Here is an 18,098-nt window from a genome sequence, read left to right as displayed (position 1 = left end):
TTGATTTTAGTGGGAGTTTGTGGCTGCCATGCACTTTGAGAATTTTTTTTTTATTGTTGTGTGCATATGTTGTCTATGTAATAAAAATAAAAAAAATATAAAAAAGAGAGAATTACATCATGAATCAGTTTTATTTAGGAAAAGAAAAACAGATCCAATGCATGTAAAATTGGATGACAGATAATAACCACATGTGTTTAACACTGTACGGAACAAGTCCATTAAACAACATTTGACAGATTTTTTTTTTTACAAAACTAATTTTAAAATACATTATTTCCTTTAATTCAGAAAGCAATCTTTCCCATAGTCATAAATTTACTCATTTTAGATGTCATGTAATAATAAAATACCAGATTTTCAAAATGAATAAGTAATAATTCCAAAACAGATTTTTAATGACTAAAATTTACAGATGCTTCATCATCTAAGCCATTAGTAGTGCTTGTGCTTTCTTATCCAGCATTACATGCTCAGTGAATTTCATAATCAAGTGAAGATAGGGCTAGAGTTTTAATCTACATTGCATGGCTGTAACCAACCGAGATGATTGAAATTGAAATGATAAGTAGCACTTTAATCCAAAATCTGCACAAAATTCCAGATATGACCAGCTGTTGTTGGGAAACAAAGGACCAAGCATTGCCAGGGGCAAATAAAGTTTTGGGATCTGTAGACAAGCTGGCCCAGTTTGGCCACCGATGTATAGAAAGTTAGATAATTAAGGAAATTGTTCCAATACCTGTTTCTGAGGCAACCAGTTTTTAGGATGCAGAATGGAGTGCAAAGGAAGAAGAGAAGTACTGTGGCTTAAATGACAAGGTATCTGCCCAATCACCCCACATGCTTGGAATTTAAAAGATCTGAACATTAAAATGGTGGAAAAATTAAGTCCACCTGATCTGACTCTGTAAATGTATAAGAAGTCTATATAGATAGTCTAAAGTTTCTGTGTCCCATTCAGATTTCTGCTGGATAATTAGCTTATTTCAGTGCCAATTTTGAAACTTTTCCTTGCTGGCCAACAGCTCTCTGTTAAAAAATATCACTTCTTCTGGCTGGTAACAGCTTCCAAGGAAAGAATGTTCCAAAAATGAAACTACCTTGACAATTATGACACAGATGGTAGCAGCAAACCTCCTAGAATGATCCCCTACAGCAAATGAGTAAGTAGGCTCAGACTGACAGAGGGAATTCTACTTAAAAGGGAATATAAGTCGTGAGTGGCTGTACAATTAAAGAGCTGCGGTGGCGCATTAGAGTATAGTACTGCAGGTTACTTCTGCTGATCACTGGCTGCCAGCAGTTTGGCAGATCAAATCTCACCAGGCTCAAGGTTGCTACAGCCTTCCATCCTTCTGAGGTGGGTAAAATGAGGACCCAGATTGTTGGGGGCAAAAGGCTGACTCTGTAAACCACTTAGAGAGGGCTATAAAGCACTGTGAAGCAGTATATAAGTCTAAGTGCAAATGCAATTAAGAATAATGTGAAAAAAACTGACAACTTTCAAAAAATAGTGATGGGAGGCAGGCTATCTAAAAAATGATCTCACTTTAGCTAGATCTCTCTGGATTCCTTTCAGTGAAATACAGTTGCACAAATACTATATTACCGGCAAGTCAACAATGTATTTCTGTCTCTTAACATAGGAATTATACTCTTGAAAGTGTTAAGAGTGCTCAAACCAGAACATGATGATTGACAGACTCCTCAGAGTAAATCAGCAAATCAAGAACTTCTCCAAAATACCATGAAGAATATGAAAACTACATCATCTGTTCCTAAATCTGAATAGCATTACTGTATTTTCAAACTTCTTTTAACCACTAACATGGGCAGTGATGTATTCCTATTCCTCTTTCATGAAACACAGCTTGTAATGCCCTCTGAGGTCTAATTTGGTGAAGATTAATGCCATCTGCAATAATTCTAAGAGTCTCAAAATGAACAACTAGTAATCATGGATTACCCCTAGGAAACCAGTCTTCTTTTGGATTAAAAGAGAGAGGGGGGAGGGAGAGAGTGAGAGAAAGGGAGAGAACACTGCATAAGAAGAACAGGGGTGGGGAGGGAATAAAACTAATTTATAAGCTCTCATTGATAAATTCCTTTAGCTAGGCTAACTATGCATTTCACACTGAGTGCTGGTGCCTTGTTGGAATCAGGAGTCCAGGAAAAGATTAACTATGCAGTCCCCATATTTATGGGGTGACAATATCCGTGTTTCCACCTCTCAAAACACATTAGTATCATCTAAATATCTGTCAGGTAAAAAAGGAGGGTATACTTGCTATGAGACAGTGAGGAAGGAGTAATGAGACTTTGAAACGTGGATGTTGCATTCTAGGTAAGATTTTGTTATCATTCTCCCAATGAAAATTTGAGTCCAATCCTAAACTACTGGAAAGTGTAATGAGAAGGCTAAATAAAGTTGGAAACCAAATGGTTTCCACTGGTGAGTTGTAGAGCAGGAGTCCCCAATCTCTGGGCCGTGGCCCACTTCCAGGCTGCAGCCTATTCACAAGTGGGCTGTGTAAGCATCGGGCCAACACGCACATGTGCAACTCAACTTGCATGAGTGATGGGCTGGAAGGCACATGGACACACATCTCAGCTTGCATAAATTGAGCTACACACGTCTGTGTGCCAGCCCAACACTCAAGCAATCCAGTCCCCCTCTCCCCACCTCCAGCTGGGCTGCCAGGTTGGGGACCACTTTTGTAAAGGTTTCAAGGACCTCATGATAGGCCCTAAGATGTAACATCCAGCTGCCAACACTTTCAACAGGAAGTTTGTCAGGCAGAATATGGGAAACATGTATGCATGGGATGGTTCCATTGAGGCAAAAAAAGCCCAAAACACCTGGAATCTATCAAATCTTGCAGTTTTATTGTGGTGCCAATCAGGGTTTGCAGGGTTTGCAAGAATGCTGAACTGCTGATGCATAGTTCCTTGTGTCTATCTCTTTTTTATTTTTAGCTGTCCTAACCTTGAAGATCTGAATTCTAAAGCTGGCCTGGAGTTTTTCTTCTCCTTATGACTACACGTCTTAGCTGATGTTTCAGAATGGGACAGTGAGCATGGCATTTTTGTTTGATGTCCAGGTTCACCACAATATAAATATATGTGTCAGCCCCACTAGGTAGTCCAGATCATGAAATCAATTTCACAGTGTAGGAAGTTAGCACCCAGCCCTCTTCTAGAAGAATAAAATATCCTAGGAAATATTGAAAAGGCAGAATTTTACATTTCCCTGGATCAGAAATGGAGAAACATGTTTTTAGGCAGGAAACAGTCCCACTCTTAATAGCCACCACTTTTCTTAATGGCCCATTAAGCTGCCCAAGCCAGTCTATTCTACATAATAAAGAGTTCTCCCCTTCAGCTCCAGAGTGATGGGATTAAGGCATGATAGTATTAGTCCTTTACCCCATTCACCATATGGCATCTGGAAACTCAAACTTGGTCTCAAAACAAAGCCTATAGAGTTGCCCTGCATGGCCCATGGGAGTCTGACAACCAATCATTATTAACTTTAATTCGATTTAAAAAAAAATGTTATTGTCAATTCTAATTTGGTTTGTTTGGGATATTCTATTTAATTTTTTAAAACTTTTGTATTATGTGTTTCCTTTAATGTTGTACGTCGCCCTGAGTCCTTGGGAGAAGGGCGGCATATAAATCTAATAAACCAAACCAAACCAACTAATCCGAATACATTTCTTACACAGGAACAGGAAACAGAGAGATGGGGCCGAACAGAGAGTATAAAGCCAGGAGCGTTCAACCCTTCTTTCTCTCCTTTTCTTCACTCAACACTGAAGCATGTGATCACCTTTTCTGTTCAGAACTCAAGCCATGTGGTCCTGTCCACCATTAAACCATCTTTCCAAGAAGCCTCCATGTCTCCAGTGTCTTTTTTCCCACTTAGAGACGAACCCAGAGGGACATTTCTTCCAACAACAGGTTAGGTAAAACTATTTTTATTGCAATTGGCTGTAATAACAGAATTTTGCAAGTAGATTGTACTGTATCTCCCCTTCCTTATAGTTCAGTGGGTTTGGAAGGTGTCTATCTAAACTGCTTTCTGACATTATCTGGACATTTTGAACTTTGAAAACGTTTCTCCTTTTGGCTAGGCGGTAGAGCCTGCATATTGTAGAGTCTCCATCAAGGTCATCTTCTGGTCTCTAAAATATGTACAACTTTTTTCGAAAGAAGCATAGCTTTACTGTAAAAAATCTTTTTCCTTAAGTCTCACATGTTTGTGATAGAAGGGAGGAAAAGAGTGAATAGCAGCATCCTCCTTTCCTATCCATACTCTCCTGCAATTTCTTGTGTTTCCTACCAATGACAAAGCAGACCAGGATTAATGTAGTTATGGAGTGCTTTGATTAATTAGCTCCATTCAAATCTCATCAACCTGTCCCTCCTTGAATTGGTGGGTCAGATGTGTTTTATTGTAGCCCATAGCCTGAAGGAACAGATGAATCACAATAGCATATACCCACACACAACCACTGTTTTGTATGTTTGATTGGATTCATTTAAGTAATCTCTCAGGATGCCTGAGGAGATTCTCAGTCACGCAGGAAGGATCATATTTCTTTACCATCATCTGGTCGTTAATATTCTCCATGAGAGCTGGTTTTTTGGTTAAATATTTTTTATTGTTTTGTATCATACATTCCATTTCTATGCTGAACAATATGTTCTCTAGGTGTCCCATCCTATATATCTGACAAGGAAGGTGGTACTTAACAGAGCCAAGGTGGCACAGTGGTTAGAGTGCAGTACTGCAGGCTACTTCAGCTGCCTGCCGGCTGCCTGCAATTTGGCAGTTAAAATCTCACCAAGCTCAGGGTTGACTGAACCTTCCATCCTTCCAAGGTGGGTAAAATGAGGACCTAGACTGTTGGGGGCAATATGCTGACTGTAAAATCGCTTAAAGGGAGCTGTAAAAGCACTATGGAGCAGTATATAAGTCTAAGTGCCATTGCTATTAACACTGGAAGACTGCATTGACTAAAGCAGTAACAGCATCAACATAGTTTGGGCTAATTGGCTGATCATCTGAGTTTGCTGGTCTGTCCAGTAATTCTGACACTGGAGCTTAACACTGGCCTCTGTCAACAGTCAGCAAAGTTCTCTGACGGTTAGTAGCTATTGTGTTAATCTTTGATTTCTAGGCTCTCTTCCCATAGCAGAGGGAGTCGAGGTGGGAAATCAAGCTGTCTGGCTCCCATCACCAGGACTTGCAGTAAACTACAGACCTTGAGACTTTATAAAGCTCATCTAGGCTCTGAGGCCAGGATTTAAGTAAATCTCAGAGACATAGCTAAGCTAGATAAGAATCTTTATTGAAAACAAGAATGGAGCTAAATAAACAGCTGATTGGCCACTGCCTCTGTGAACCAGCAAGTGCCTCTAATATCTACAGTGACTCACCCCACAGATTTTTCTTCCTCTGCTTCCCACAAACTAGCAGACTGTTTGTGCAGGGCTTGGCAGCCTTGAAACTGAAGAGTTGTTGAGTGTTTACATCCACTTGGGTGAAAAAGTATGTCTATGCTTTCAAATTTTTGTTTTCATATCGTCCTGGCCCCTGAATGTTATCAGAACCTATGTGGATCTTACTGATATCCAACGTGCACCCTATCAATGCAAAAGCACAACTATCCCGCGCCTTCTGCTGGTTGGAAAGAATGAAACTAGATTTCACGAAACATTAAGAGATGACTTGAATCAGCCCTATCCTATATAAAATCTGAATGGTTTTGGTTTTCCTCATTGCAGTGAAGTTTTCACAACAATTGAAAATAAATTTCAGTTGTTAAAAAATTGTTCTTGATTGCTAACACTCTGGAAATGGTTACAAATCCATTTCTAAAGCTTCTCTGTTTCATCAATTCACAGCCAGAGACATAGCCCTGATATGGAGAAGATGTAGGACAAGAGTGAATTAGTGAATTTTCCCAAGAATGACCATCCTGTCAAAATGATTCCAAAAGCATAATGTAAAATCATCCAGAAAGTCACAATTATTGTTGGTTGCAGCATGGCAATCAAAGCCTTACTCATTTGCACATGCATGCAACATTGAGGCACATACAAAAGGGGCCGATCTGAACCATTTTGCCTGGTCTCTCTCTCTCTCTCTCTCTCTCTCCCTCCCTCCCTCCCTCTCTCTCTCTCTCTCTCTCTCTCACACACACACACACACACACACACACACACACACCACAGGAAACTAGCTTTCTGGAAACCATGGCTTGCTTAGCAGAATACTGAAGATGTTCACCTCAGATTTTCCTAAATGACACTCTTCAAACCTCTGGAAGAATGTTCTGTAAGTAGGACAATAACCCTATATAAAAATTCTACAATTATGTCAACTTCCATGAGTATGCATTAAATCATCAAATTTTTCAACATAGAGTAATGCTCATTTGGAAGAGAATTGGTTTATAATAAATAACCAGCAAAACAGATATTTAGCACCTGGTGGTTATAGTTCTATGCAAGATAACTTGAAGCTCAGTGGATATCATTAAATAAATATAAATAGGACAATGGGACATGTGACATTCTGAAATATTTCCAGTGCATTCTGTATGGAGGGAGTAGTGGAATGATATACTGTACATTGAATTGGACTGGAAAATTCCTATTTCCCCATACTAATTTTCAATTGTATAATGGAAATAATAACTATTACTGCAATGCCCTTAACAGATGACTGGTAGAATGACTGCAAATAATTCCATGCTAAAACGATAAAAACTGTAATAATGCAATGAGTAGATGTACTATGACCTCACTTTGTGCTTCATAGTAACACAGAAATGATTCCAAAGAAAATTGAGATTTGCTAATCTGGTAAATAAAGTAGTTAATCTAAGATTTAGACTTATAAGAGGGAATAGAAGGGGAACTCATCAAATTTGCAGATGTAGGAATAGCCAACATGCCAGAAGACAACCTCAGGATCCAAAAATATCTTGACAAACTTTTTAACAATGGGCCCTATCCAACAACATAACATTTAATGTGGAGAAAAGCAAGGTTTTACACCTAGGCAGGAAAAACCAAAGGTACAAGTACAGATTAGGCGAAACCTGGCTCAAAAACTTTGGGAGTGATCTTGGAGACTTAGTGGATGATCACTTAAACATGAACCAGCAGTGTGTGCCAGCAACCCCTCCAAAATAATACAATCCTTGGTTGTATAAACAGCAGCACAGAATCAAAATCATGAGAAATATTACTACCACTTTATAAATCCTTAGTAAGACCTGGAATAATACATCCAGTTTTGGTCATCACATTACAAACAAGTTGAGGTTTTGGGGGGAAAATTACAAAGAAGAGCACTAAGACCTGAAGGGCCTGAAAACAAAAATATATGAAGAACGATTGCAGGAATTGGGTATGGCCAGACTAGAAAAAAGAAGGACTAGGGATGACATGAGAGCAGTATTCCAGTATTTGAGGGGCTGTCACAAAGAAGAGGGGGTCAACTTATTTTACAAAGCACCAGAAGGCAAGTCAAGAAACAGATGGAAACTAATCAAGGAGAGAAACAATCTAGAATTAAGGAGAAATCTCCTAACAGTGAGGACAATTAACCAGTGGAACAGCTTGCCTTCAGAAGCTGTAAGTGCTTCATCACTGGAGGTTTTAAAGAAAATACTGGACAACCACCTAACTGAAATAGTATAGAGTCTCTTGCTTGAGAAGGGGGTTGGACTAGAAGATCTCCAAGCAGAGGCGGGTTGCTCTTGGTTCAGCCCAGATTGGGCAAACCGATGGTAGCAGCGGCGGGAGATTCTGCCCACCCACCCAGATGTTCTGCACATGCACAGAAGCATTGCGGGCACATGCACACATGCACAAGCAAACCAGTAGTAAAAAAAGGCAACCCACCACTGCCTCCAAGGTCTCTTCCAGTTCTATTCTGAATTAAAAAGTAATAGACAAGGTTCAGCCCCAAAAGTTTTTGACATGTTTTCACAAAAACCTTCGTTTCAAAATGAATTCTAAAAGTTTAGTAATTAAAAAAAAGAGATTAGGACTTTTATGCTATACATCTGAAACTGAATTAACAGTTTGGCAAAATTTAATTTCCGGAATACATTAATGATCATTGCAAATGACACTTTTATTATTTCTTATATAGTACTGACCTTGTTTTCTCTCTTGCATGCCACTTTGAACAATTTTCATTTGAAAGTGCTTCAGCACAATGTCATTTGCATAGAAAATTACTCTAGGCTCTTGTTTATGTCTTTCCTGACTTTTCACATCCACTCACTCAACCTTTGCGTCGGTAAACTTTCTACCATAGATATTCGGGGGGGGGGGGGGAGGTAATCTTAATCTAATACTAAATCCTTCTGTTTATCAGATTAACGTATTCAAACCCCCTTTGCTAATAATAATGCCATCGGTATAATGCTAATTCAAAATGCATTAAAACTAGTAACAAAAGCTGAAGTCTGGTTTCCAGTTTTTAAATGGATCGTGTAAACTTCTCTGCATTGTCAGTTCTTAACTTGCTTCTGGTTTCAGCCCAACAATTCTTGCTGTCTTAGTAAATAGGCTGACTCTCTCATCATTTACAGTAGGGTGGGAAATCTGTGGTCTTCTGAATAACAACTCTTAGTATCCTTTCCCAATGGCCATTCTGATAAGAGTTGCTGTGAATTGTTCAATACTGGGAGAAGAAGACACAACCACAATGGCCCTTTAATCTCTCCAGGCATAAACTGCTAGATTTTGTTTGAACACAAGGAGAGCTGTATTTCTGGAGGCAGCTAACAGGACTTTCTTTTTACCAGCAACAGAGATAGGCAGAGAAGCTATTTCCTTCCTGATACTTTCGAATTGCACTGCCCTATTCAGTTTAATTCAGGGACACGGTGGCTCAGTGGCTAAGACGCTGAGCTTGTTGATCAAAAAGGTCGGCAGTTTGGTAGTTCAAATCCCTAGCACCACCACGTAACAGAGTGAGCTCCCGGTACTTGTCCCAGATTCTGCGAACCTAGCAGTTTGAAAGCATATAAAAAATGCAAGGAGAAAAATAGGAACCAGGTTTGGTGGGAAGGTAAGAGTTTTCCGTGCCCCTTCGGCATTTAATCATAACCACGGAGACATCTTCGGACAGCGCTGGCTCTTTGGCTTTGAAATGGAGATGAGCACCGCCCCCTAGAGTTGGGAATGACTAGCACATATGTGCGAGGGGAACCTTTATTCAGTTTAATTTTTTTTAAATGACTTATTTTCACAAATATTTGAGAAATTTTCCCCCTTTTGTCCCCTTTTTCTAACATTGAAGCTGGAAGAAGCATTTTCCTCCCAAAAGAGCACATATGATCACTGCCAACAAAAAGAAGGAAGAATCAAAACATTTCTTCCAATTTGTTATTTTTTTTCCTAGTATGTAGAGGGGGTGATTGTGAAGGTATGACTAGATGGGGTTGCAACTACCTAATCAAAAAGCAAACCACACAAATAAATATACATTTGTAAAGTTAGAATCTATCCACTTCCTCACAGAGAACCGAAGGAAGCCTCTGAAAATGACCCAATCCAATATAAAAGTCTAGGCTATACTAAATCTACCTCTACAAATATATATTTATTTGTATATTTTAAGATTTTGCTTGGATCCTTCAATATTCAGCATTGAAATGTTATGATAGGTCTATATCCATAAGATCAAAATTATGCAAGCTATGGTGTTCCCTGAGACACCCTATGGAAGCGAAAATTGGACTTTGAAGAAGCAAGATAGGAAAAGTATTGATTTGAACTTTGGTGTTGGAATGCCATAGATAGCCAAGAAAGCAAATAAATGAATCATCAAATAGACATCAAACCAAACTTTTCACTCAAAGAACAAATGGCTGAGGTCAAATTATCCTGCTTTGGCTGCATTATGCAAAGATTCTCTGGAAGATGATGCTTGGAAAGGTGGGAAGAAAGGGAAGAAGATATTTAGCAGCAACATGGATAGTCTCAGTTACAAAGGTACTGGAAGATCTGAAGGACCAGGTAACAGATAGATCATCACGGATAAAATAGCAATAGCACACGTATATATCACTTTGTAGTGCTTTACAGCCCTCTCTAAGTGGTTTACAGAGTCAGCATATTGCCCCCAACAATCTGAGTCCTCATTTTATCGACCTCAGAAGGATGGATGGCCAAGTCAACCTATGTATGTTGTCACTAAAAGTTGACAATGACTTGATAGCATGCAATCAATCAATCAATCAATCAGTTAGATGCCTCAAAAAGTAATAAATAGGATGAATTAGTTTGGGTGACCAGTGACTTAGCTAATGACTAATATTAAAAAAAGTTAGACAAGGAGACGTTCTTTAAATGAGAAAGAAACACAATAAAGTCAATGGATAACCAAAGCAATAACTTGGCATCTATTTATAACCTTTGACATCTGAGATACTGGTAATTAAGATCAGATTATAAGAGTAAGTGAAGCTTCTTTTTATTGCTATAGTTGTTACCAGGAATTCCAGTAAAATACATGAATGACTAATTCTTCTTCTGTTGGTGTTATCTTTTATATATTTGCTGATCAAAAACCATATTTAATATTTAACACAAGCATACATTAAGGCCATGGTATATTTATTATGGCAAATTTTTTTGTTTTTTCCTTTCACAAATAACATGAGTTGAAAACTGTTGAATCAAAGAACAAGAAGGAAAAGACCACAGTATAAGGATGTTAACATTAATGGCTGTAGCAGAATATATCATGAGTTTGGAAGTTCTGGAGTCTGAAAATCAAAACCCAATCTGCTAGATTTTGTTCCACCTAATTTCTTTTTTATGAAGTCTCAGTTTTTGTTCCCTATTTCATCTGCACTGTTTAATTTTGCCCCTCCTCCCCAAAAAAACTTCTGTACTTCGGAAACAGCCTAAAATGGCTACTTATTTCATTTGTTGGTATGATTGTTTTAGTTAGAAGTTACTGACAAAAAAGACATCAACCTCAAAATATGGGCTGACATATTAGGTCTTTATCATCTGTTTACCTGAGATATAAATGAAAAAAACACAAGGAAATGAATAACAGCACAGGGTATAGGCGAATATATTTTCAAACACAAATTAGCTTTTGAGGTCCCAGTAAAGTGGCTGTGGAGATTCTCAGTCATCCAGGTTATGGTTGTCCCGAAGGTGCTTTTCTCAAGAGGCAATGAGACTTTCTTGTTTTTCTTTGAAGATATTTCACTTCTCATCCAAGAAGCTTCTTCAGTTCTGAACTGAATGAGATGAGAAGCGAAACATCTTCAAAGAAAAACAAGAAAGTCTCATTGCCTCTTGAGAAAAGCAGCCTTGGGGGCCCAGTAAAGTGTAATTTTGTTTTGTAATTTTGTTCCTGTTGCTGTATTCAATACACACATTAGTAAGTCTGATTGCCATCTATGAACTTTTAAAAATTATTAAAGATAGTTCTTGACTTACAACCATTTGAACCATTGTTCGAAGTTACAACAGCGCTAAAAATGACTTATGACCAGTCCTCACACTTGTGACAGTCACAGCATCCCCAGTGTCATGTTATCAAAATTAAAGCGCTTGATAACCAACATGTATTCACAACTGTTGCAGCATCCCAGGGTCATGTGATCACCATTGGTGACCTTTCCAGCAGGCTTCCAACACGCAAAGTCAATGGGGAAAAATGGATTGCTTAATGACTGCATGATTCGTTTAACAGCTGAAATGATTTACTTAGCAACCATGGCCAAAAAAAAAGTTGTAAAATCGGGTGTGACTCACTTAATAAACCGCTTACTTGGCAATGGAAATTCTGTTATGGTCGTAAGTCAAGGATTTCCCATACTCTTGAATGTACAGAATACGGAGTTTCCCCCCAATGTTTTGAACAAACATGCAAATATAAGTGCATAAAGTAGAGTATTAAGACATAGGACAGCACTGAAGAAGATGATCCTTTCGACTAAATGAGAACCTTCCATGCACTGGAGTAAATGAGAACTTCCCTAAATGAATGAAAGGAAATAAACTGGGGGGAAATTAAAACTACTTGTTACAAGAACTACATGTCATATGGAAACCTTTACACATTACATTTTGAAGTCTTTCTGTCTCCCCTGCAGTGTGATCTGTCCTTCACCCATGATACGGCAATATTTCTTTGCCTCTCTCTGCAGATATTTGCTTCCCTTGGAGAGGACCAAGAAATAGACAGTGAAATAATATTCTCTCATGAGCTAAATTGTACTGGATGTTATGTTAGATCAGAGGAAGCCATGCTACTGTCTCTGTTTCTCCAGAAATTTCTTCCTCGTTGTGAGGAATTTAAGTTCCATTGATTTCAACAACAGGGACGTGTTGGCTCAGTGGCTAAAATGCTGAGCTTGTTGATCAGAAAGGTCAGCAGTTTGGTGGTTCGGATCCCTAGTGCCACCTAACGGACTCCCGTTACTTGTCCCAGCTTCTGCCAACCTAGCAGTTCGAAAGCTTGTAAAAATGCAAGTAGAAAAATAGGACCACCTTTGGTAGGAAGGTAACAGTGTTCTGTACGCCTTCAGCCTTTAGTCATGCCAGCTACATGACCACAGAGATGTCTTCGGACAGTGCTGGCTCTTCAGCTTAGAAACGGAAATGAGCACCGCCCCCTAGAATCGGGAACGACTAGCATATATGTCTGAGGGGAACCTTTACCTTTCTTTTCAACAAGACTTAAATAGCAATAGCAATAGCAATAGCAGTAGACTTATATACCGCTTCATAGGCCTTTCAGGCCTCTCTAAGCGGTTTACAGAGAGTCAGCATATTGCCCCCAACAATCTGGGTCCTCATTTTACCCACCTCGGAAGGATGGAAGGCTGAGTCAACCCTGAGCCGGTGAGACTTGAACCGCTGACCTGCTGATCTAGCAGTAGCCTGCAGTGCTGCATTTAACCACTGCGCCACCTTGGCAGTTAGTGCTTCAGCACTAGTTAGAAATAAATGTCATTGTCTAAGGCTTCAGGTAATCCAGAGATCTGAATGGTAAGGGAGAATTCTCATCTGACTGACAGTCTTCTACCTTCAGAATTAGTCACATGCATCCTTTAGACTTGCATAAGGGATATTTATCCTGCAGGGAGAGAACACGCTAGCAAGCTGGGATCTCAGACACTAGACTTCTTCCAAAAGTCCAGAAAGTTGGGATTCTTCTTTCTTTCTCCCATTGGTTTTTCTATGTTATTTTAGACCTGTACAAAGCAATTATCCAAGATGAACATGTAGCTTTTATATGTAATAGCCGCAGATATACACTATGCCTGAAAAACTGTTTTGAATTTCTGTACCTGGCTAATACAATAAATTCAGGGTTGAAAATCGTTTTCCAATGTGGCAAAAAGAAAAGAAAAAAGGGGAATATTGGGAGATAAGAGGTGATAAGTTTTAGCCAACATTTCCACTAACCACAATGGTTTGTGGGCTGCTCCTCCAAGACAGAAAGACAGAAATTCCCCAGCACAACGTGTGAAATGTGTCATTAAGCAAAGCATTAGTGACAGCAGCTCCTTTGTCCCTACAGCCATCAGTGAAGATACAGCAAAGGAAATGGAGGAGCTGCAGTTATGCATGTGCATAAAGTTGTTTTTCCCACCAGGTACTGCAGAATAGCAAATTGTCCATTCACAGCACATAGCAAATAGTCTGCATTTCGGAGCTAATATTTTGCCGTTTCTAAGCTAGTCCTGATGAACTCAAGCGGGGATAACTCCCCCCCCCCTCAAGTAAGCCTTCAAAGTGCATTCTTAGGGTGAACCTCGGCAAATCCTTCTGGTCTTTCCCTCCCTCCCCTCCCCCTTTACAAGAAGCAACCGAAACAAGACACTTAAAAAAAAAAAAGCATTTCCACCACCACCACCAAGCGCGCGCACGTTATTCAATTCTTGCAGACGTTATACCTGCAATCTTTTAATTAAAACGCGCGCGCACACACAAGTCCGCCACTGGCTACTGGGGCGAGATTTTAAACACGCGTCTCTCCGTGCGAGTCGCTCTTCCAAATGCACGCTGGCCGCCCGGAACAATGTGGGCTCTGTTTTTAACCGTAGCTCGGGTTCCTGCGGCACACGCAGGTCATTTCAATGCTGCAACAGTCGTCCAAGTGGAGGCTACAGGCTGCCCTTTGGTGGTGGCCAGTCCGGAGAGGCGCTGCCTCACTTTCTTCTCCAGGCTCCCTTCTGTAGCTTGTCGCCCCCTCCCACGCCAGCCAGCTCTCCGAGCTAGGAACGCCGAGGTGAAATATTAACAGGACTGCCAGCCGCCTCGTCGGGGAAGTGTGGAGAACACCCGGGCGTTTGTAACTCCCCCCCCCCTTGCAAACCAAAACTACAAGAACCCTCGATGCTCGAGACGCAACACCCTACGCGATTCTTCCGAGTTAAAAAACGGCTCATCGCGTCCAGCCGCTGTAGGGACTCTCCACTTCTTTACACGTTACTGAAGGAAGCTGGCCGGTGAAGGGGGGGGGGGGAGAGAAGGGGAGCCCCCTGCTTCGATTTTTCTCATGCAATTCGTACACGTTTCCAGGATTCCTGGCCTCTGGTTACAGGCACATGGAAGGAAGGAAGGAACGAACGAACGAAGGAAGGAAGAAGGGAAGAAGGAGGGAAGGAGTAGAAGGGGAGGAGGGAGGGAGGCAGGAAGGGAAGAAGGAAGGAGGGAAAGAGAGGGAAGGCAGGAAGGAGAAGGGGAGGAAAGGAAGGAAGTAGTAGAGAGAGAGAGGGAAGGAAGGAGGAAGGGAGGCAGGAAGGAGAAGGGAAGGAGAGGAAAGAAGGAGTAAAGGGAGAGGGAAGGAGGGAGGAAGGAAGGAAGGAGAAGGGAAGAAGTAGTAGAGGGAGAGGGAAGGAAGGAGGCAGGCAGGCAGACAGGTAGGAGAAGGGAAGGAAAGATGAAAGGAAGGAAGGAAAGAAGGAAGGAAGGAGTAGAAGGGGAGGGAAGGAAAGAAAGAAGGAGGGAAGGAAGGGAGGAAGAAGGGGGGAAAGGAAGGAAGGAGGAAGGGAGAAGAGAAGGAGGGAAGGAAGGAGAAGGGGAGGGAGAAGAGGAGGAAGGAAGACAGGTGGGATGGAAGGGACCCTGTTTCACAGCAAAGCCCGCCAACTCTTTTCTTCCAAATACCATTGTAAGTTCGTTCAATTAACTTTGCGCAACTGCAGTCTCCCCCCCCCCCCCCACCACCACCAACCGTGCCGCCTCCTCGGCTCGCCAGTACTTACCTCAACCATTAAACAAGACATTTAACCATAGTGGCAGTTCGGTGACCTCTGAATGCCTCGAAAAGTGGAAGCGGAGCAGCTTGTTCATGAAGCCCCGACCTGCATGGTCCCGAAGCTCGCATCCAGTCTCAGGCAGAGTATTCGGGGAGACGCGCCAAGGGACGGCGGAAGGTGCGCATTGGCCCGGAGAAAGGCAGGAGGGAGGAGAGAAAAGTGCCCGAGCGGGACACACGCGGAACAGCAGCCGCTGCTTCAAGAGCCAGACTTCCCGGCCGGGCGAGAGAACTGGGGAAGAGCTCCGCGGGGCTTGGCGCAGTCTCGGGCTGGCTGAGCGGCGAAGGCCGAGCTGTGCCTGGCTGGGAGGTGCTGTCAACTGCCACAGGCACAGCGCGCCCGGCCAATCAGCGGCAGCGAAGCCTCTTCTGTTTATGTTTCCTCGTTGGAAGAGTGACGTCAAAGGGGTTTAGTTTTTCCTCTGCATGTGCTATTAATTTTAAAGGACTACTATGGGAAGAATGCAGCGGCTGTGATTTCGGCAGGCAAGCTACCACTCCACCCTAGATAGAAACTGGAGCCTTCGTTGTTATTGTTATTAATGTCATTATCATCATCATCATCACCCCAAAGGTGCTTTTTCAAGAGGCAACTGGACTTCCAGGTTTTTCTTTGAAGGCGTTTGGCTTGTTATCTGAAGCTGAAGAAGCTTCTTGGATGAGAAGCGAAACATCTTCAAACAAAAACCAGAAAGTCCAGTTGCTTCTTGGAAAAAAAAATCACCTTTGGAACAACCATGACCTGGATTACTGAGAATCACCATAGACGTCGTCGTCGTCGTCGTCGTCGTCATCATCATCATCATCATCATCATCATCTGCTGTTGCATAGACCAAAGTTGCCAGAAAGACCAGGATGTCAACATGCGTGTTGCAGAGGCTCAATCAAAATTCGGAAGGAGTTTCAGGGGTAAATCAGGATCTGTTCTCACTGATTATATCTCACCTTGTTTTATGTACTTCTGTTTCCCAGGTGTTGTTGTGGGATATCAGTCAGTCGCTATGTTTTAAAAGTACTGTCCCTTTCCCTTGAAATAACAGGTTATGTCTTTGTTTATTTATTTAAAGTCTGTTTTGTGCATGCCAGCCTAGAGGGCATTGGGTGGTCCCCAAAAGCTAAGCAGAATCAATATTAATTCAACGGAAGACTAGGAAATAGGGTAGAATGAGAAGTGGGAGAAAAATCCCAGATGGCAGTACAAATCTTCCTATTATTGCAGTGAGGGATTTGTCCTTACCAGGATGTGTGGCTTTATTCCAGTAGAAAATGTTTTGTGTTACAAAATGGGAAAGGGTCATCATTGCACTTACTGTAAATAAGACAAGGAAAGTACAAGAAGAAGAAGAAGAAGAAGAAGAAGAAGAAGAAGAAGAAGAAGAGGAGGAGGAGGAGGAGGAGGAGGAGGAGGATAACCATAATAGGAATGGTTAGACAGCAACATGATTATCCCTATTCAGTTCTGATGGCACTGTAATCCTTCTCTGCTTGGTGTTATTTTCTTCAGCTTTTGAAGGAGAAGGTATGTTGAATCTGCTTCTTGTTTACCTGTTCCCCAAATGTTTAATCCACATTTTAAAACATGACATCTCCACTGATTCCAGTTGAACTCCAGATGACTTCACAAATGCAACCATCTAGTTCTTGTAGCACAATACAGAAATGGGTTGTATTGACTTCTCAGATTTTATCTGATTTCATTTCATTTCCAGTTTGATCTATAGTCCTGGAATGGTCTCCCCCTCTAGTACTAACCAAGTTCAGTGCAGTCCTATCTGCTGACATTTCATGACCCAACTAGGTAGCATCATCAATGCTAGAAAAAGTGGCTTGCCCTGTATATGAGTAATTGTGTAAGAACATTATTCAGACAAGGAACAACCATGGAACAGTAGAAAAAGGAAACAATCTGCCTATGCAACATCTTCCAACAAAATAGATATGCAAACAACTTTATCAGAAGGGAGCTGATCATTCAACATACCACAACACAACCAACATAGGCTGTGAAAAAGATAATAGCTCCATACCCCAAATACATATCAGAAACAACCAATAGATTATTACAAGCACATGACATCACTATTCCATACCAACCAGCATAGCCATCCAAAATATCTTAAGACCCAAGAAGAAAAAAAGAGGACTCATCTACAACATACAAGGTAAGGTCTATAGCAACCACTATGTAGGACAGATAGGCAGAAGACTAGCAGAGCGCATCCATGCACATTAACTAAACAGTCAGAAGATACAATGGAAATCCTTTAATCTTACAACACATGAACAGATTCCTTCTCATTGTTGAGAATTTGCTATGAATTACTAATACCATAAGTTGCTATTTCAACCAAATGAAGGAAACAATGTCTTTGTAAAACAACTCAATTGGTATTAATCAGAATGCAGGTTTAGAAGTGGGTGTTTTTTAAATCTGGAACTCTTGAGACGAAATTTAGAAAGTTAGCAATTCAAAATGAAAGAAATACTTTTAAAATGTAGTCTTGAATTCTTCAGCAAGTTTACTAGCACCAACAATAAGAAAAACATGCAGCTATCTTTCCTTTCTTTATGGGTGACAATTAAAAAGAGAAATGAAATGATGGGAAAATACAAGATAGGGTTTTTTTTTAAAAAAAGCATATCACATCTGGTTCTCTTAATAAAATTTTATGATGATTAATTCCTTGATGAGAAGAAGCACTTTGCATCAAGAAACACTGCAACAAATGTTTAAGTGGATTTAAAGTAAAAATGATATTTGGT

At 40.8% G+C, this 18,098-nt stretch overlaps 1 protein-coding gene across 1 annotated transcript in view; it reads right to left on the bottom strand.

Annotated features, from left to right (window-relative positions):
- Positions 1-15,684, bottom strand: part of PDE7B (phosphodiesterase 7B) — a 190,115-nt gene extending 174,431 nt beyond the window's left edge. Inside the window, exon 1 of the mRNA XM_032214809.1 lies at positions 15,282-15,684. Coding sequence (XP_032070700.1) covers positions 15,282-15,302 — 21 coding nt within the window. The 5' untranslated portion in view covers positions 15,303-15,684. The remainder of the gene's footprint in view (positions 1-15,281) is intronic.
- Between the last annotated feature and the right edge of the window lie 2,414 nt (positions 15,685-18,098).

The sequence above is a fragment of the Thamnophis elegans genome, chromosome 4 (assembly GCF_009769535.1).
Source record: "Thamnophis elegans isolate rThaEle1 chromosome 4, rThaEle1.pri, whole genome shotgun sequence".
Lineage (NCBI taxonomy): Eukaryota > Metazoa > Chordata > Lepidosauria > Squamata > Colubridae > Thamnophis > Thamnophis elegans.
Note: the sequence above shows the minus strand (reverse complement) of the source record. Positions and strands in the feature narration are given on the sequence as shown.